At 35.7% G+C, this 21,899-nt stretch overlaps 1 protein-coding gene across 4 annotated transcripts in view; it reads right to left on the bottom strand.

Moving 5' to 3' along the window:
- The window catches only part of LOC124633658 (axoneme-associated protein mst101(2)), a 111,870-nt gene that overhangs the window by 20,862 nt on the left and 69,109 nt on the right, over positions 1-21,899 (bottom strand). For all 4 annotated transcript variants that reach the window (XM_047168960.1, XM_047168958.1, XM_047168959.1 and 1 more), the window contains one exon: positions 9,248-9,304. In XM_047168960.1, the coding sequence (XP_047024916.1) occupies positions 9,248-9,304 (57 nt within the window). The remainder of the gene's footprint in view (positions 1-9,247; positions 9,305-21,899) is intronic.

Raw genomic sequence — 21,899 nt, 5'->3', positions numbered from 1 at the left:
GTGGTAATGAATTTTGTAATACCGTTATTAGAATTGATTTAAATAAACTCGCAATTACAGTCCGCTAAAGGAGTGTATGGAGGTAGGTCAAAACAATTGAAACTCTTACTTTTCATCATCAATCACCTGAACACATACAATAGGATGTCGTAAAGTTTTTGGTTGATTTACACACACATAAAACAAAACTTCTGTATTTCGATCACGCACACTAACAACGTGATTTGTTTTCTCAAACGAATGATTGTAACATATGGCTTCTGCTTAGTAAGCTGAAAGGGAGGATCGTAAAGTAAGAAGGTAATTTTTATTTTTGGGAATAAGTCATATTAAAAGTAACGTGATATTAATATTCATAAAAACACACCGTGGATTTTAGGTGCATCCAAATATTGTACATCGTATAGACAGGCACCTTACTAATATGAGATGATATTAAGAGGTTAGTACAAATAAATAAAATGACAGCTAAGACTAATTTACTAACATAAATTTATGTACAGTAACAGTAGAAAAAAATAGGTAACATGCCACTTGAATGAATGACGAGGAAAGAATGACGTCGCTCCTTTCCTTCAAGTACCTACTAAATATCAAAGGTCTTATTTCGTCACAAGTGATAATAATAGCAAGAAATTACACTTCTATCCAAATTGATAAGTCACGAACCTTAACATTGATAAACTAACGCCATTTGGTTGGCCATGGAAGAATTAATATTAAGTCTCAAGACTCAATTTCCACATCTGAAACATTTTCACACGAAACTGTGTGAAGTTTGTGCGTGAATTTTATTTTTTGTTAATACGTCAATGACTAATGCTGTACACTGATTTATCGACATAGAAGCTGTTTATCGTAAACCCAGAAAATGACATTAAGTCTGCCGACCCGAATCGGTTAAGTAATTTTACAATAGAAGCACATAGATACAATATTTGGATTATGATTTGTATTCAATTGAGATATTTCCATGAACAAGAACTCTAGTCACTGAAATTCAATCAAAGCTCTCAATCAAATCATAAACGTCAAACTAAATAACATTGATACCAACAGCGCTATTTACATGATTATCGTAACTCAATCGGTGTTTATAAATTAAAATTTCACTGCCTGCCATGAAGTTGACAAAGTAAATCGACGAATTAATACTTTAGACTGCACAAAACAAGTTCTCATACCGATTATAAATCACATAACACGAAATGCTGTAAATAACGCTATGTAACACAGACAGACACGATAATTCATGTTTATCGTAACTCGGTATAAATCCAACACTATCGACGGGATCGATCTTGTAATAAATCGAAAGTTATCGATTAAGGCGCCGCACTAGTCGTGAGCAGGTCCTAGCGATTACTACTTGATAGGTTTTGAGAGAAATTTAACTAGTTTTTCATTCATGTGGTTTAATGGTAATTTGGGCTTTTTATGACGCTAATATATCCCGGCGAACTTATTTGCTTTAATTAATTTCTACTTACAAGACTGGCTAATTGCATTGAGGCTATTCAAAGAGAAGTTGTGTAGACACTTATGTAAGTTGCGACTGAAAAGCAGCACTACCAAAAAATCCTAATTTGACATCCTGAGTATTTTTCTTAACATAACGTATGCCGCCGAGGGGAGATGGCTATTGAGCGACTTGTGGTTCAGCGCAGGATTGAGGGTACCAGGCCACGAGGAAGATCGCCTATGAAGTGGACTGACCAGATAAAAGCGGCAGTAAATGGCTCATCGTCACTCTCTACGAATGCACTAGGAAGGCGGCCATCAGAGAGGAGTGGCGGCGGGTTGTAAAGCTTGCCACCAACACCTGAAGTGATGACCACGACCACTCTGTCAAGAGTGATAACGACAAAGAAGTATTTTTCATAAAAAAAAAAAAAACAATGCAATAATATAAAGACAAATTAGTGTAACCTACAGGAATTTTGCCATCCTTTCTACAATTTTAACCTTAAAAGGAAAAGCTCCAATACATGTAATGTAAACAAAATAAAAGGCAACCCATGGGAAAGTGCGACCTTAACTGTGATCCGACCCTCCCGTTGTAAGCCGTAATGACGGTCATTACCAAGGAATAACTTGTTCCTACTATGTGGTGGGATCTTCCGAGTTAGCTCTCTAGGACTTACTGAAGATATGTTGTTAAAGATTGGTAAAAGAATTAGGAATTTTGGTGTGAAGTCCTAAAAGTCAAAGGCAATGAAGACCTTGGTCTCAAGTAAGATGTTCAAATCTTCAAATTACAATTTTATCTTAAAATATATGCTTACTCATAGATTAAAACTATAGCTAGCGATTACTCAAATGACAAACCGGCCATTAATCTAAAGCTATACAATATACCAATAACTAAATAAGACAAGTGACAACTTAATTGAGAAGATAAATAAACGTCTAAAGATAAAACGTGTTCGATGCTGATAACAAGTTTCATAAAAAGCTGGGTCGTCGCCGAAACCTTTGACATTCTGTGATGCGCTTGCACCGGCCGGCCGACTTTCACCGCTGCATCCACGTTTCGTATCGATTATATTCGATTAATCGATTATGCAATCGATTGGACGCCCTTTGTTTTTCGATTTTCTTTAACGATCCATTATTTTATAGGAATTCGTGCCTAAACTATTCATGTAATATATGAATGGTAGCCAATCAGTCGTCATGATATTTTAAATTGTAGCGAGTGGTTTGACGAGGTGCTTAAATATTTTTACTGCCGTATTATAGTGACATACAAAAGCTGCATTAAGATTAAATGAGTACAGTTTTACGACATTTTGATCTCATTCTGTAACCTGTAAGAGCACATACTTTAAAAGTCATTAAATGTGTAGCAAAAATTAAATGGTTTGACCTGCATTAGGAGCAAAGATTTTATACAGCAAGTTTAATAGTTTACTTCGAAGCAACGTCAGATATCAAAACATAATATCCAATAGCACCCACATGAATCGGGCCCAAAAGTAAATTTATTAACCACGATTATAATACAGTTCTCATACAAATCACAATAAAAGTAGGTTCGTAAACTTGTGACCCGCACATGTAGACGCTTTGGGAAAGTGGACAGAAGTGGGACGATGGACCACTTCGTCCCATGTGGGTGGAACACCTGTACGATGACCATTTCATATGTTTGTGCTATCTTTATGATCATGTTGGAGATTTTCCTTGATTTTTAAGTAATGCGATACTTCTAAAGATATGGACACGCTATGTGGATATCATCAAGCTAGATGCGATTCGAAGTTTCGAGATAGTATGCACATTTTTCTTTTAAGTGGTATTAACTGGTAATGGAGATAATAGCTAAGAAGACGATTTCTTATGACCGTTTATGAGAATGTATCTAGCTCATTTTCATTAGTTGCATCACTGACAAAGCTCTTTGAATTCTAGTTTGATGATTTATTTACATTGTCAATATCAACCTATAAAAATGGCCACTTCATGTAAGACATCCCAAATATTAATTGCATCCATAAAAGTGTGTGAGGACAAAGTAGACAAAAAGATTATATTAAACCTCAGTCTTCAACCACAGCAGCCATACAAGATGACATCTCCCAAGTCTGGTTATCGAGACATGATGAATTGCGCAAATTCTGATGCACGTGGGAATGCAAGCACTTCCGTTAGTACATTTACTTTTCGTGAGCGTCAATGAACCGTGACCGAGGCTTGAATCACCATAGATGCATATAAGACTAGCTATTACTTGAAAATGAGCACGTTATTTAATTATATCTAATTATGTGTATTCGTGGATTTGTATGGAATAATGTTTTAATTTATATCACCTTGTTTTCGTAATAACTTTAATAAGCTTTGCAGACCTTACATTTTTCTTCTCCGTAAAAGTAACATCTAATTACCAACATATATTTCGAGAATGAGATTTATAAATTCCATAACTAAACAATCATTCATCAAATTCTCCATCTAAACGACGCTGAATCCCAAAGAAAGTGGAAGTATTCCCAAAAAAAGTTGTGTAACGTGATACCGACCATGAAAAAAAATCTAAAACATAGTTCACTGAATGAACCCGACTGACAAACCGGTTCTAAGGAATGAATGTAGACCACCAAAAAGGGATCGCGAGAGCATTTTAAAGTTACCTGTATCAAATGCTACCAAGATACCACTTCTGTTCACTCAAGTCTTATTTGCTAGGTGATAAGTATTATTTTTGTCTAAATGAGCTTCAAAATAATGGTTCTCTGCATAACGCCCAATATTTTATGAATGAATTTAATAATAGGTTACAAGTTCAAGTTTTTTTTTGGAAGACCATTGAGAAAATTGTTGTAGTAACGCATTTTGATTGAATATTGCACTATCAATAACATGGAATGTTTCAATTATGAGTTTAACTGCATCAAAATGATCTTTGTGTAATGGCATTATCAAATCCAATGGCATAATGTTACACAGTCTTTATATTACAAAAAGCAATAATTTTAATAACAAAGTGCGAATTTCCTTATAACATCTTCCGCAATAAAATTAAATACAATGGAAAACAACAATCTTCCTTATTGACATAGCAGTACTAGTTTCCCGTCAAAAATCTGTTGTAAGCAACTAGAAAGACGAAAGGCTCATTGATATGTCCCACTTAGGTACAGGTTTTAAGTATACCTGAGGTCTGCCCAAGAATGTATGAAAGTCAAGTAAAAGGTTAAATTGCACAATACCGAAGTGAAGCAGTAAATAACTTGACGACAAGAAGAACTTTTACATTTTTACATAATAATGACAAACGCGGATTTACAGGTGTGGACATATAAGGAATCTTGACTAAGGTTACTGAAACAAAAGGGAATATTTGGCAAAGTTATATTGTTACCGATGAACTTGCTAGTGATGATAAAAACCACAAACATGATCAATTAATGTCGATTTCAATTTCCCAAAAGATTTCTAAAAGAGAGAATCATTTTAGAGAAGCTGGTATGCCAAAACCATATGATATGTGTCGGGACATAGGGTTTAGTCTCTTAGAAATCCATCACATTTTTAATTAAACCCTAGGCTATATAACGTAGGTTCACAAATCAATCAAAAGCTCGCCTGTCTAATCCTTACACTGCATTTATCCAATTAACACCTACATTGAACAGCAGTACAAAATCTATTGCATGCGTGTTGCAACACATTAACAGCTTTCCTAGTACAAGTTGTTACGTAATCTCTGTTGGCATCGATGATATGTACTGTTGATATCGGTTATTGATTACTTCGGTTAGTAAAATGACCTGTCTCGACTGACTCTGTCTCTCCTAGTAAGATTGATGGAAGAAAATATGGAACTAAGTTATATCATACATAAAGATTTTTTATTTTCATCACCCTCGTGGTAATAAGGCACGAGAGAAAAAGGGGTATTTTAGATAAAATTCAACAGACCTTTGCAGATAAGAAACGAAAATATCTGTTAGAAGACGTGTGCATTGTGCATCTCCCACGAATCTGTTCTTGGGAGGCATAGCGTAAATACCGTGTTTGACAGGCGGATAGATATATTTCTGGAATAGTTTTAGTCTTAGAATGCAATGATCCCTTACAAAATTCTATTAATAAGGAGAATGGATGCTGTTTTTGCGGCTAAAACTTATGTAGCTGTATGTAAAATCAAAGGCGAGCGGCAGTTTGGTTTGGGGTTTAAATACTTTTAAAATGTTGTCTGGAACATTACATGATTAGTGAAAAATTTGTTGACAATATTTTTTATTTAAACCAGGCAATATTATTTGAATCAAAAATTAGTTTGACTGCTAGAAGCCGTTATTGCTATCGGAAGTATAACAAGAAGTCGATCACCGCTGACAATCACGGGCTCTCGTCAATCAGTAGTAAGTTGTAAGGCAAAGGACATAACCTAATAGTCCACATTGAAACGGGTATAACCTGCTCGGAGCCAGGTACTCCCCGGTCATTAAGGGTAAGTACTCAACAGCGGAAATGTGTGCACGCTAAAAAATGTAGTAGAAGTCGACATCCGACAGTTAATGGTTAGACAGTATGGCTGGTACTGGGGATTTCTTTGTTGCTAGAGCATTGTGGAGAAAATAAGGAAGTATACAAGTAAAATATATGAAATTAGGCCAAAAATGTTTATCAGGACTCTATGAAGAAAATAACTTATGAAATATAAAACCTTATTGTGATACTTATTACATGTTTTGAGGAAGATCCCTGCAACAATCACAAGCATTTCAGCAATTCATATTTCTTCTAAGTGTCAGTTTTTATCGCATACAAAAACCACAAACCCGCTTTTGTCTGAAGACGTAAAAATAAAGCACTCGTTTTAGTTTTCATAAAACAGTTAAAAACAGGCTTCCAGATTATTTGAAATAATGGCATTTATCCGTAATTTTTTGTGGCTTTATTCTTGGTATTGGTCGAAACTGTGGTGTCATGGAAACTTCGCCTTATGGCAGCTTTACCGTTCATCCGGACCGGTCTGGCGGTACGGTCCATGATGGATCACCGCGGTGACGTCCAACCACCGTTCGAATGTCAACGTATAAAATCTGGGTGAATCGTAATTTACCCGAATCAAAATTTTTGCATTTGCCCGAATTCTTTTCTGAACGTTACCCACTTTCTATATAATTGCCGTATTTTTAATGCACTTTTCTGATGTTACTTTTAATTTCAAGGAAATGTAGGTATCAGAAAAAGAACCTCTAGAATTTTCAGTCAGAACTTCTTGATTAACGAGTGATGTAGCAAGCTTCAGACCCTGCTCTTCTCTAAACACAAGAACTATTGTTTCTGTTTACTATGTACACAAGTTTGAGAACCAAAATGTTCCTACTACAAATTAATAAGTATCTTCAATACTATCAAATTCTCTTTGTACCGGTAGATCAAACGCCAAACTAAAAAGAGGCCAAGAGAGACAAACAAGAGAGAAACTTATCTCGAAGACACGATGATTCGCCAATATGTCTGTGCGTCTGTTCCCACGAGCGCGCACTGTTTGACAATGTGCACGCGCCCTACTGATAGATATGCATGATATTAATATTGGCTTGTTAGTTCTTTGTACGGAAAAAACGCATTTTTTTTGTTGCAAATCTGGGTCTTGTAGAATTTTACGAGAAATCATACAAAAATGTAGGTCCTAGAAGATCCTGCATCCCGAAGGAAGTACATATTTTCAGTTTTGAAAAGGCGCTAAAAAGTATCCTATGCTCGTTTCTTGATGCTAAGCCATATCTATCCATCAATTTACGTCCAAATAGATTCAGCTGTTGTTGAGTTGTATTTTATAGTTAACTCGTTCTGGCCTACTTATACAGTCCGTATTTCTTTTATCAAATAAAGATGACCCAATCCCTGGATCATCGATGTACTTGACAATAATTATCACTGGTGCATGGACCATTTATCGCCACCTATATCCGCACAGTACCCATAAACAACAAATACGCCAAGCTGCGTCAATGACATACCAATATTTTATTAAACTTTCTTCGCTCAGCAGACTGGGTCAAGTTTTATTGCGTCGCTTATGTGTGTGCACGAGGTTAATGTTCACAATGCTATAATAAATATCCTGGACCAGCGTTTTGAAAGCTCTCTAATATACAAGCTTTGTTGTCAACTAAAGGCAAACAGGTTATATTAGAGATGATCTATGAATTGGACGTGCGTAAGATTTGTCTAGCGCTCGTGGCTGCGGCATCCGGATTTGATAATGTGAATTTCTACTATAATGGTAATTTTAATGAGAGAAATATGAATATATTTTGCATATGAGAAGGAAATTGTTTGCTAAGAAAGTTGATGTACGCAAGATAAAATTCGGATCTCAATATATCAATTGGAATATAAACTTATGTACTTAATCTGCATGTTCTCAGTTACATGATTTGCCTACCTTGGGTATATTTATACCTAAGTACCACTAATGGTCGTAATTGCCAATAATCACGTATGTAAATCAATAAAAATAATTTTCAATGACATTGCGTAATCTAATTGTAGTCGATTCAGCTGATTATGTGAACAATCGACTAATTTTCGACGTACGTAGAAAGGAGGTCGGTAATTCCGATGACTAATATCGAATCAATCGATATTATTTTCTCCATTTTTATGCACGTAAAGTTATCAGTGATCTATTTGTTCTTCTTATGACATGGTTTTTTATTGATAGGTACAAAAGTTAGAACTGACTTGGTACAGCAAATATACCTTTGACATTATGAGTAATAAAAATGCTGTTTTATTTTTTACTAGGTTGTTGGTACTTCTCTGATCTGTTTCACACGATAAACTTGAGGCCGTTTTACTGTTACTAATATTATACACAAGCAAAGTGACACAAAACAATTGCCAGGCAATTATATCCTAAAGACTTAAATCACCAACAACAATCTCTTGCCTGCTAGTATTCATAAATCAATCCTCTCACTACTTCCAATTTAATCGATACCAATTTAAAGTTCAGCAATTTGGACGCACCGGAGAATCGAATAACCGGTGTCCGATATATCGGCCCATCTCACGCGCAGAACGGGACCGTTACATAAACTCCTCACGACTCGATACTGAATTGAATCGATTCAAATATTCGTTTTGTTCTATTATTTTTGAATCAAATAATAGAACGGGGTTCCATTTTACGAATTCGATTTTTAATTCAGGTACCTATTAGTGTAGTGAAGTTCCTACCTACGTAAACTGCAATGTCATCAATGTAAATGAAAAAGAATCGAAATTCAAAATCAAAGATTTGATAAGTACTGACGTAAGATCGATCACGTGAATTGCAGTGTTGCAATTAATAAATGAAATAAAAATAACTATTAATTACATTCAATAAAATGATTAAACTCTCATGAAAGAGACGTACGGTTACATTTAAAACGCGAAGTAATTGCCGAGCAATAAGACTACAACGAGTTTATAATTGCTGGCAATAAATACTAACCTACAAACAGCTGATCGGATACTCTACTTTTTTTCCTACAGGTGTGTGCAAACCGGTTACGTAACTAGCCTCGTAATTTGACAGCTGACATACATGACACTTATGTCAATGGAGAGAGCGATTATCTATGCGCATTTTGTTTTTTTTCGACACCGTTAATCAACGCGCACAACAATTTGCTACTGTCATTTCATTCGATTAACTATAACGGTGAAATGATTCGGTTTAATTTAAATGTCACATATTATTATCGTATTTATGTCAGACGTAATAATTTACCTGGTCAACTCGCAGTTTCCTGCCCAGCTCACTTGCTCCGCAGTCCATTCTTTGCGTCTGTAACAACGAGAGATGGATTTATTTAATTGCTTTAAAAAAGTTACAAGCAGTTACAAATTATCCTAAAAAAAAGACTTCAGTGTAGACTAACAAAAACTAAGACACAGTTTTAATTTTGGGTCTCTGGCTCATTAACTTTTCAGGTTTTTTGCTACCAAACTATTATTCAATACAGACAATATTTATAGTTTTATTTGATACAAAATAAGAACTTGAATATGCAATACAAAGATAACAGGAAAGCGATCGGCGTGCCTGCATCCATCCGCTCAGAGAGAAGCTTACGCGGTTTAGCATCCGTTAACACACGCCACACCATTTCAGACTTAAACAGCCAGTAATACGATTCATAATGAGCACTTTCATTATTTTGCAAACAACGTTGTATTTGTACTTAAACATTCAAATGTAACTCTTATTTCAAATGCGAAAGAGGTCGTTGCAAGTGCAAATGCAAAAGATAAGTATGGATGGAAAGCTCAGCTAATGATTAATGACAGTGGTGTCGGGATGTTGCTAATCATGGCCGAGTGAGAATCTGCAGTTGGACGCGATGCTATCTCTTTAATAATGAGTTTATAGTTCCGGTGGCATTAAAAAATAATTACGATAACCTCTGACAAGAGAATTGGACGTCCTGTGACCAGGTGATATAGTGACACAACCATGAAATAAGAAAAAGTAATCAGACAGCGAGATGACTGATGAGCTAAGTGATTCTTACTTTCAAAAGGAGCTCAAAAATTTCATCGAGGATTTTTTTTAAACACGATAAATCTGTAGATTATATACAAAGTATAGTATATACCTACAAAGCGAATTCATCTATACATAGAGTCATCTATAAATCATTAGCAATTACAAAGTTCTAATAAGATTCCTCAATCAAGTCAAATCGAGTGAACGGATTCAAAGGAATGCTTAATCAGATTCCAAGGTCTGATCGAGTCAGTACAAACAGCACCAGTTCCATGAGGATACAACAAAGGACATTCGTGACTGCATCATAAACTACTCCGTGTCTAACAGAACTAAGTATTTACTCCGGATTACAATGACCGATCCATCCGTATTCCGCGATTGGATATTGAATTCCGACACTAGCTTCATATCAATTATGTCTTCAATCTCTAATCGAAAAACAAAAGATGGATCGGTTATTGTAATCCACAATTAATCGCAAAACTAAGAATTAGTTAGCGGGATTCGAGTGATGGTGTTACCATTCTCTTTTATTGCCATAAGTCTTATATCGTTAACAGTTAACACTCTGGCCTATCATAAGTTACCGTTTCTATCATAAGGTTTAATTTTGATTTTAATCAAAATCTAATAAAATTGTTATTATGTGAATTATGTCACAGTGATTCTTCCATTTGCAGCTGATACTTGGCAAGAATTAAAGATACGGTATTCCGACTCCACAGCTTTTAACAGTTCATTATCTGCCTCTGCAAATTAAACTTCTGTTTCATTAACATTAACAGGTGCAAAATAATTGTTATTACCTATTGTTACTCAATTACCTCAGCCGACTCTCCCTGCTCGCGTGAGAAGAAAACAGTTTTGTTTTTCTTTCTTTCTTGTGTTATCTTAAAAGCGATCGTTAATCACTTTTCATCTCAGAAACTGGGTTAAATCTTGTCTTTGTTCACCTAATTTTTATCTTCCTTCTAAACCAAAGACTTTAAATTAGTACCATAAATAAAATATGTCAGTTCATTTGACCCTTGTCAAACCGACAGATCAAAAATGGCGCCAACAGATTATTGTTCCCGCTAATTGTGATTCGACACGTATTTTAACCCTGCCATTATACCTTACAAAGGAATCTATACGATACAGCCTTTTTCGAATTAGTCATCAAGGTGCAACAAACCTCTATGCTGATATGCATTTCATTATTGTTGTTTATGGAATGGGTTTTCTTCTGTTTACTACCGTTTGCTTCGATAAATTCACAAATAGCCTTAATCAGGCTTTTAAGATGATGTTGTATATTTAGTGGTATATTTCTGACGACTTAAAATAGTGTATACTCAAATCAATTTATCATTAAACATTATGGTTGTGCCATGCATCTTATTTTAAATTATATCAATACTGTTATAAATTGAGTACTGCTTATTGATTCCATTCATGATTCATGTCGTGCAATAAACCAGTGGCTTCAATGTTCAAACAGCTTGTAGCTTTATCTTCAATTGCAATCACTTTTACAAATATTCGAACGTTAAACATAACTTTATGATTGAGATATATACATCAAGTTCATTGCTCTTTTTGGTTCAAATTTGTTTCATTTGTTTTTTTTTATGTCTTACCAAGCTGACAACGCTTAGTATGTTTTTTAGTAAAGAAGTGTATCGATTTAATAACCAAATTAAATATTAGTCTCGCTTACTATATTTCGGCGTTACACAAAAGATTCAGCAAAGCTTTTTTTTCTTAGAATCTTTAGTTCAACAAAAAAGCTCAAGTTCTATTCAATATTACTTGTGTTTTGGTTTCTTTCTGGTCCATCTATTTCATGTTTTAAATACTTTGGCATGTTTCCTTGAACTATTCGGTTTTAATTATAGGACTTGAACATAAAACTTCTTCTAGACTTGAAAGACATGGCTGAATGACTTCTCGGAAGAAACCTTATGGGAGCAGTTCTTTATCTTTCAAACTTAGCGTTTTAGCGGCTTTTAGTCTAAAGGTATTGCTATTGTCACAATCGTAGACGTTTATCCAATATTCTACAGGACTCAAGGTACCTTTTGCACCTTTGTTCCAATTTAATCATAATAAATTATCACACTTTCGCATAAGGTTTAACAAGGACTAAAAATCCTCCAAGAATTTGACCTACATCAGTGAAGAAACAGTACCTCATATGAAATTCACTAGAAACCATATGCATGGTTAAACATAATGTTTCGCCAGTCGCGGAACAAACCGCGGTAGGTATCGAATTCATTTGAAGAATTACACAATAACATTAGCGTATTGTGTGTCAGTCGCAATGGCTATTGGTGCATGACAGATAAGCTTCACACCTGTGCCATAATTGGTGCCAACATTCGTGCCAAGATTTCTTTGATAATATCACCGAAAGTCCTACTATTACCAAAGTTGGCAATAGTTGGCGCCAACGCTAATGTTCATAGGAAGGTACATCACGAAGGTTTGCCAAATGGTGTTAGGGCCAACATATTAGGTGCCATAGGCTGTGCCAATACCTTCGTATGATGAAGAAAGTTCTTTTGGTAATTAGGTTATGCGCATTTTTTTATTAGCTAAGGCATTTGAAAGAGCCTCTAGTAAGTAAAGCTTTGCTATGTTCAACCGTATGAAAATCAGTTATAGAGTAAATTCTATATTTTAATGTTACTGTGCCTGTTTAACATTATTTAACTTTTAATTTTGGTAAACGTCCCTTTACAAAATCAAGTTTTAATCTACTCGAGGGTTTTTTCACCACCAACTGATTGATCGGTTAAAACCTATCAACCAAGTCGTTAACCGATACTTAGTTAATTAAAATTTGACTGTTCGAGAATATTATGATTTATGGCACGTGTACGGTGGTCGCTGTCAATATTTTCACAAGTAATAGATGTAGCCTGACATACTAGCATAATAAAAAAAATATGACATTCCACTGCAGAGAATTTATTATGTACAGAATTGTAAAGTTTAACATTTTTGACAAATTAGCACTAAAGTGTGATATAAATCGATTCCTTAAAGCAATATGACAAAACAGCCTTAGAGTACACTACGATAAAAATAAAGTTCCCGGAAAAGCTACCTAACTTTTGTTGTAGGCATATCTCTTCTAATCAGCAAATCAAACTTTCGGAAAAACTTTAGGCGAATAGCAAATTGAATAAGTTTTAGTGCAAAAAGTTTGGCATAAGTAGGTGTAGAGGTTGAAACGCGAACTGCTATTGGAAAGTATAAAGATATAACTTAACTCACGCAACTAACTAAATACTTCAAATAAAAGTGGTCGAATATTTCTTTGAAGATTTGCAAATATCTACAGCATGGTTGAAAGCTATTCTAAATAATTGGTGGTTTCGTAATAGGCATTTCTCTATTAGATATGAGCATTCTTTAATTGCTTGCTTTTTGCGAATGATTAAACGATGGAAGGTTTCGTCGCTTCTTGAGATGTTTGAGAAAAAAAATAAGAAGTTTAATCAAAAAGAACGACAAAAATTTTATCTGACATATCACTTTTCTAAAAACACTTCTTAAATCACAATATACATTATCATGCCGTCGTTTCTGAATAATTCCTATTTTGATGATTTTTATTAAGTACCTACTATTTACCTTCTCACCATACACGCGTGGTACCTCCTTAAAATGAATAAAATCCCTTGTCACTACTACACTCATACAATAAAGACAATAGTTACTACCATTGCTTCCTGTCCTCCCTATTAACATAATCATATGCAAACTGTGTATAGTTTCATAAAACACACCGCGCCCTTTTGATGCCCAAACTGGGCTTAATTCATTCAGTCCACGTCGATTTGAATTAATCTTTCCATCAGTTACAAGAACAACGTTTGTTGTACATATTGTCTGTTGGATTGCACGAAAACAAATAAAAAAAAGAATTTCCCAAAAATGCAAGTAATGTATGGAACTTGTGCAATTACTTTTTAATTACGTGGTTGCATTCATTTTAATGACGTCATGAATGTTCCCCAAATTCACAACATACGTATCAAAGTATCAAAAATACACGAGAAGAGACAAAAAAATACTTTTCTAGGTATATTACTCAAGTCAAGAACTCAATCATCGATACATCTAATCGTAAAACGAGACACGAAACATCAAAACACGTGCCCAACTTATCCGTTTCCCCAATAAGGAAATACACCACAAACATTAACATAAAATCGACATAAATAGCCCACAATGTCACTTAACTTACATAACAGTTTATTGACCCCACCTTATCACACGTTACAAGTCCCTATAAGTATGTCATTAAGCTATTTTAACATATTAACTTCCTATGTGACGCAATAATGAAAAGTATTATGTAAGGATGAAAGTGAGCCGCGCCCACTTGAGATAGTAGGCTGATGTCACAGGAAATTAAAATACGCCCTAATATGGTGATGATGGCGTTATCGTGTAATACTGCGGCAAAATAATGGATTAAAGTACAGTTTTAAAAGCTCCGTCTCTTATTACATCGTTTCAAAAAGATTATGCGGGCATTTTTTGCAAATAAGGCAAAATGCTGATGTGGTCTAGATTAATGAGTCTTTCAGTAAGTAAGTACCATTGTCTAGCAAATATTAAACTTAGAAGTATGTTAAGTATTGCTGAGTACGTTTTCATTATGATTATTTGTATATAACATTTGCCAATACAAAAAAATAATATTCCAAAATCTAAGAAACACGTTATTTATCAAGAAAAATGTCAACGAACCTAGTCTTGCAATTCATTAATTTATTTGATTATAAACTCCTGATACTGTTTAGCAAGTTAATATCTATAATATTGTTTTTTTTTTTTGTGAATGGCATCTCGCAGTTCAGCCTAGGAGGCTGTTGACTGCTTAACCGGTCAATCTATAATATTGATGTAATTTATTCTGCATATATCACCTTAAATGGTTTTGATGTAAGCGACAATCGATTAGCTTCTAACTGCCGAAAGTTTAGTGATATCGTCATTAATTAGCAATTTTTATTAATTGGCATGGGCTTTGCTGTTGAGTGTATACATATTTATATATTTTATTTTATGACAGAAGAATTTTATATTTAGATATTTGATTTGATTTCAGATCCTTAACACAATCGCTAAGTAAAGATTCGTAAGCTCTCTGCAAATTCCGTCTTGTTTACGAAAATAAATAGTTCGACTTGATAATGTCACCAAGAAGATCCAAGACAAGACTATGGAGTACCACTAGCCACTGCCAATCGTTTCTTACTTATTATAAGTGAAATCATGGTATATAATGCGTAGTTTCCTCAATCTTGTAATGATCGTACCCACGTGTAAGCTAACTTTCGATCTAAATAATTTTGTTCACGATAGCCAATTCGCGTCGGCCATAAACTGTAGGTATGCTTTCATTCAAATTTGTATTGATACTCTTCCGGCAACGTTACGTAAATAATATCATCAATATACATCAAACTTCATTTAATTAACATAAAAGTCTATCCTATAGTTATTTTATGGGTCGTTTGAATATAATTTATGATAAATGATGTTGCTCATTATCATTTGCGTAAAACTTGCTACATTCTTGATAGGAAGAAATTAAGTTATGAAGCACAAAGCAAATACATAATATCTTCTGATTCGTGATTTGGAATAACTTCTCCAATTCGAGTTAATGTATATTAGAAATGAAAGGACAAACATATTATATTTACGATGCCAATCTCAAATAATTAGGAAAAGACCACGCAGATGACGAAGCCGAAGAATTTGATAAAACTCGTGACTAAGGCAATACCTAAAGCACGTATCGAATCACATTATTTAGAAACAAATCTATACATATAATAAATCTGTAAAAAAACTGTGTCTGTACATTGAATATATTAAAAAAATAATAATTGGGTGGGGTTTAGAAACAGTAATGGAGCACAAATCCAAAAAAAAAATTCTGTCTGTTTGTCTGTATGTCTGTATGTCTGTATGTCTGTTTGTTTGTACACGCTAATCTTCCGAACTACTGAACGGATTTCAATGATTTTTTCTTTGTTGTATCAGTATTAGGCCTGGTCAACATATAGGCTATAATTTATCTTCGAAACTTGAAGACCTGATGCAGAACTCCAACAGACCAATAAAACTATAAGAGATACAAATATGGTGCCGTGGCAAAAATTGTTTCATTTGATGAGCATTTTCAGCTGAGATTATAAATTTTAAGATCTGGAACACCTGATGTGGAACCCCAAGAGCCCAGCTTCTCTGTACCATATACAGGTATGCCGTTTTAGCAAAAGTTGTTCAATTTGATAAGCACTTTCTATTGACTTATACAAATTGAAGATCTAAAACACCTGATGTGGAACTCCAGGGGCCCAGCTAGACTATAGCATATAGAGGTATGACGTTTTAGCAAAAGTTGTTCAATCTGATAAGCACTCTCTATTGACGTGTAAACATCGAAGATCTGGAACACCTGATGTGGAACTTCAAGAGCAATACTACACTTGAAATGTATAGAAATGAATGTTATGAAATAGGTATAGTGAATCAAAATAAGTAATTAGTCCGTCTTTTAGATAACCCTAAAATAATGGACACGCATTTTTCTTTTCTCTCTCTCACAAACAAATAATAACGAAGATACAACAACGCTTGAATTTCGTGTTAAGTCACTGCTTAGTACAAATTTTACATACCTAGACGTGGCGTCACGAGCCTCCACTCTCTAACTTTGTTGCGTTTTATCTTCATTATTATTTTGTATATCTCTTCCAGACCTCGGGACTACAGAGTTCCAAATTTTTGGGAGGCAAACGTGGGGTCGAAGCCAACACGCTGAAGCCCTTTTGAGACAACTTTAATGAAATGGTGACACAAAACCGACGATTATCCCTTTATACACTATAGAAATGAACCCAAGGACAATCCCCGGTGGACGTCGTTAAAAAAAAGACAATCCCCGGTTCTGTGCTAAACTATTGCTAACTATGGAGGAAAACTACTTGGGCTATTTTGATGGGATGTTAGTGGATGACAATGTATTAGGTACATGTAAAAACGGCAGGTGGAGACTCGCCACCTCACTTACTGTAACCAGTCACTGAATAGCAACAAGAGGGCAATAGGGACATGAGCGGCTGAAGGGTGAGGATACCTCGGCGGACTTTAAACGCGGATTACGCGCTCCCTGTGCTTACCATGAGGCACCTACCCTCCGAGCAGGGCCACTAATCCTGCTCTAGCGACTCCACTCTGGACGGCCAAGCCAAGCCAGAGGCGTGAGACCTACCCCCGTCATGGTTCACTCCGACCGGCCGGAGATGGGGGACAGTATACTCTCCCTGGAGAACTCAGTATATATAGCCCCGCGGGGTCGCTACTCCCCGTCATCAGCCTCAGATGTCTTGCGGTGCATATATCTCATTATTATTGTCGTTATTATCTCAAGAGCCTTTGTCCCAATTATGTTAGGGTCGACTTCCAGTCACGATGCAACTGAGTACCAGTGTTTTACAAGGAGCGACTGCCTATCTGACCTCCACAACCCGGTTACCCCTTGGTAAGACTTACTGGCTTCTGACTACCCATAACGACTGCCAAGAATGTTCAATGACAGTCGGAACCTACAGTTTAACATCCCCTCCAAATAACGGTCATTGGTATCCAAAATATACGTAGAAAGTACATACGAACTTAGAAAAGTTGCATTGGCAGGCACTTGCCAGACCTGGAATCAAAGACGCACGCTCATACTTGAGAGATTGGTTCTCTACCCACTAAACCACCACGAATTCCACTAAGTCACCACGACTTTGTCATCTATTTAATGTTTTTTTACGAAATAATACCTACGTGTAATATTTTTGCCACACACAACTTAAATGCGGTCTAATTAGAATCACTACTTTTATCCCTATGGTCACGTCTATTGCGACTATTCAGATCTTTGATTTTGCTGACCCCATAGTCGCTGGCATAAGGGACAGGATCCGCGTACGAAGTCGCGGGCAGAAGCTAGTAACAAATATGGCAAATCGACAGACGAACGTTGTAATGCAAATATGAATGTCAAAACTCTTGTTACAAACATTAATCATCCATGTAACTACAATGACAACACACTAATCATTCGAAAATCAATTGGCAATGCCTATTTGGACACAACATTATGCGTAGGTAATGCTACATTAGGTTATTAATGAATAAACAAACAAATAAATTGATTGACTCGTGAGTAATGACTGTATGATGCAAGTGAATACAACAGTAGGTAAGTATTTCATTACTTTCATTAACATGTTATTTAAGTTCTTCCAGCGACACCAAGTGACCTAAAATCTTAGTTTCAATATTATCAACTTACAACAAATAATTTGCAATTTCTATATCTGTTAAATCAGTCCACGTTCTCTCATTTCCACTTGCACCTTTTTACTCAACATCATTTCAGCTATCAATAGCCAATTTGTGTGGAATCTTTGTATCGTTTCTTTGACTGCACTGTCGGAAAAGATCTTTTCCTCTTATTGTACTGCTGATATTCAATCATTATCAAAAAACAATTTCAATAAGAGATACGTCAAGCTGGCGGAAAGTTAGCGTGGGCGTTGCGTATTGTTTCGCACGTAATAAATACCTACGTAATGCTGAGGTAATATTACAAAGTGGATTTTATCAGCAAATACATGTGTCTGCATAATTTTGAGTTAGGTGTTAAAGGTTCACGGACAATTACTGTCTAGCTCCTCAAAATAAAATATGATGAATAGATATTAACTCACTGATTTATACGAACACTTTTAACTAATAGGCATTCAAAATGTTGATGACCTTAACACGAGTGATGATCCTGACTTAATTTATGCAAAAACAAATGCTATAATTAATATACACCATGACAGATGAAGAGTATTAACATTCAAAGACCACAAATTACTAAGATGATCTGAAAAAATGGCAGACGCCGCACATGCCATAATGATATGAACTCAGAAGAGATGGACAGCTGACGGCCGATAATTATTAGCAGGTGAAAGCACCATCCGTTGATGGCAAGACCGGTAAGTCTAGCAATGTTTTTAACCCCCGACGCAAAAACGACGGGGTGTTATAAGTTTGACGTGTCTGTGTGTGTGTGTGTGTGTGTATGTGGCATCGTAGCTCCCAAACGGATGATCCGATTGTAATGCGGTTTTTTTTGTTTGAAAGGAATGTCATTCGGGAGTGTTCTTAGCTACGTTTGGTGGAAATCGGTTCAGGTCTTCAAGGTCATCAGCTCGTTTGTTAGGTGTGATAGGAATGTTACACGCTCAGTTTACTTGCAAGCATATGTGGGATCTGAAATTTGAAATACTAATGTCTTCTGGAACCACTGAGCTGGTCTGCTGTTAGGACACGAAGATAGGAGACGTAACCCTGAACTGCCTTTTAGTAAACCCATCGAGTTTGGGCTCGTTGAATTTGTCTTGACTGGTTCCCTTCATGTTTCTAATTGACGAGAAACTGATGCTGGAAATGGGATGTGGTGGATGAAACCCTGGAATGGTATATAACCCTGGATCATCAAAGGTTAATCTTTATTGTTTCTCAATCTGTGCAATTCTCCCAGAGCCAGTTTGTCATGAGGATTGTTAAACAGCTTCCTTTGGCCGAGATCGCATATAGCTACCCCATCTTAAAATAAAATAAATTAAATGAAGGAAAAATTAAGTATTAGCTCCTTCAAAAAGCATGAAATAAAATTAAATTATAAATTTAAAAAACCCCCGACCCAAAAAAAGTACGCAATTATTATGACAAAAGGTTAAAAACGCTAAACCCTATAAAAAGCAAAAAATAACTTTTAACACTACGTAAGTACCAACTAAAGCATGTCAGACTAAACTAAATTTTGACGTGTCGGGGGACCGCTTTTTACCTTCAAAAATACTTACATAAATCAAATGATAGGTACCTACCTAATTACAACATTCGTATATAAAAAACACGAATCTTAATTAGATAATTAGAGCGGTCCCCCGACACGACAAAATTTAGTTTAGTCTGACATGCTTTAGTTGGTACTTACGTAGTGTTAAAAGTTATTTTTTGCTTTTTATAGGGTTTAGCGTTTTTAACCTTTTGTCATAATAATTGCGTACTTTTTTTGGGTCGGGGGTTTTTTAAATTTATAATTTAATTTTATGTTTCAAATAATTTCAGAAAAATAACTCGACCGATAATTAGGTGCAAATGGTGTTACGCAAGTACGTAGGTACGTTCGAGTGTTGGCTAATTAAGCTAATAGATGCAGTTTTTTGATATTTTTTCGCTTTGTTAACAGTTACGTGTGCTGCATTTATATTCATGCAGTTTTTTGTTTTATGTGTTCTAATTGATAAGAGTAAAAAAGTCGTGGTGGCCTAGTGGGTAAAGGACCAACCTCTCAAGTATGAGCGCGCGGGTTCGATCCCAGGTCAGGCAAGTACCAACGCAACTTTTCTAAGTTTGTATGTACTTTCTAAGTATATCTTAGACACCATTGACTGTGTTTCGGATGTCACGTTAAACTGTAGGTCCCGGCTGTCATTGAACATCCTTGGCAGTCGTTACGGGTAGTCAGAAGCCAGTAAGTCTGACACCAGTCTAACCAAGGGGTATCGGGTTGCCCGGGTAACTGGGTTGAGGAGGTCAGATAGGCAGTCGCTTCTTATAAAGCACTGGTACTCAGCTGAAACCGGTTAGACTGGAAGCCGACCCCAACATGACCAATCATGTTGGGGTCGACCCAGTGTCCGGGCCTTTTCTGAAAAGGCCCGGAGGATGATGAATTGATAAGACTAACGGAATAATTATCGACAAACAGATATTCTCTTTCTACAATGAATACTACAGTGAATTTTAAAGTAAGGTTGAAAAAATGTAATAATTTAAACAAAAACATGTGCCAACACCTTAATAACATTAAAAACAAAGGAGCAAAAATTAACGAGGTTACTCCAAAAGATAAAAGACAATGATAATGAAATAACCAAACATAGAAATGATTGCACTGCAGTCTGTTTGCAAATGACGTCTGTGATAAAAGCAATGTGTACAGTCGACGTGACGAGACTAAACCCAAATTTGTCAAGGCAAGGTGATGAAACGAAGACAAAGAGGGTTCATTTCCAAAAATCTATGCTAAGTCTGCAATTTGTTTAACTTTAATTACGTAATAAGGTTTGACTGGTAGTTTTAAGTACTGCTACGGTCAGATAATGTGTAGTTTATTCTCAAATCCTGGATCCGCTTTCCAATTTAGGCAATGTCTAGATATTTTCAACTATAAAACCGGCCAAGTGCGAGTCGGACTCGTGCACGAAGGGTTCCGTAAATTACAGTTAAATCAACCTATCTCAAAAACTATAAGAGATACTTTGATCAAACCAAAAATCGTTGAAAGAGTTAATTAGCATGCATCACCTCTATTTTTTTTAGAATTTTATACCCCGTAGTTATAAAAATAGAGGGGGGGGGACATACTTTTTACGACTTTGAGAGCTGATATCTCAAAAACCGTTCACTTTAAGAAAAATGTTTTTTAGAAAACTTTATATCATTTTAAAAGACCTTTCCATTGATACCCCACACGGGTATGTACATCGAAAAAAAAAATTTCATCCCTCAGTTACATGTATGGGGGGCCCCACCCCCAATTCTTTTTTTTACTATTTAGTGTCATATTTTTGTAGCGGTTCATACAACACATATTCCCATCAAATTTCATCACTGTAGTACTTATAGTTTCCGAGTAAATCGGCTGTGACAGACGGACAGACGGACAGACGGACAGACCGACATGACGAAACTATAAGGGTTCCGTTTTTGCCATTTTGGCTACGGAACCCTAAAAATGGTAAACCTTAGC

The sequence above is a fragment of the Helicoverpa zea genome, chromosome 10, assembly GCF_022581195.2.
Source record: "Helicoverpa zea isolate HzStark_Cry1AcR chromosome 10, ilHelZeax1.1, whole genome shotgun sequence".
NCBI lineage: Eukaryota > Metazoa > Arthropoda > Insecta > Lepidoptera > Noctuidae > Helicoverpa > Helicoverpa zea.
Note: the sequence above shows the minus strand (reverse complement) of the source record. Positions and strands in the feature narration are given on the sequence as shown.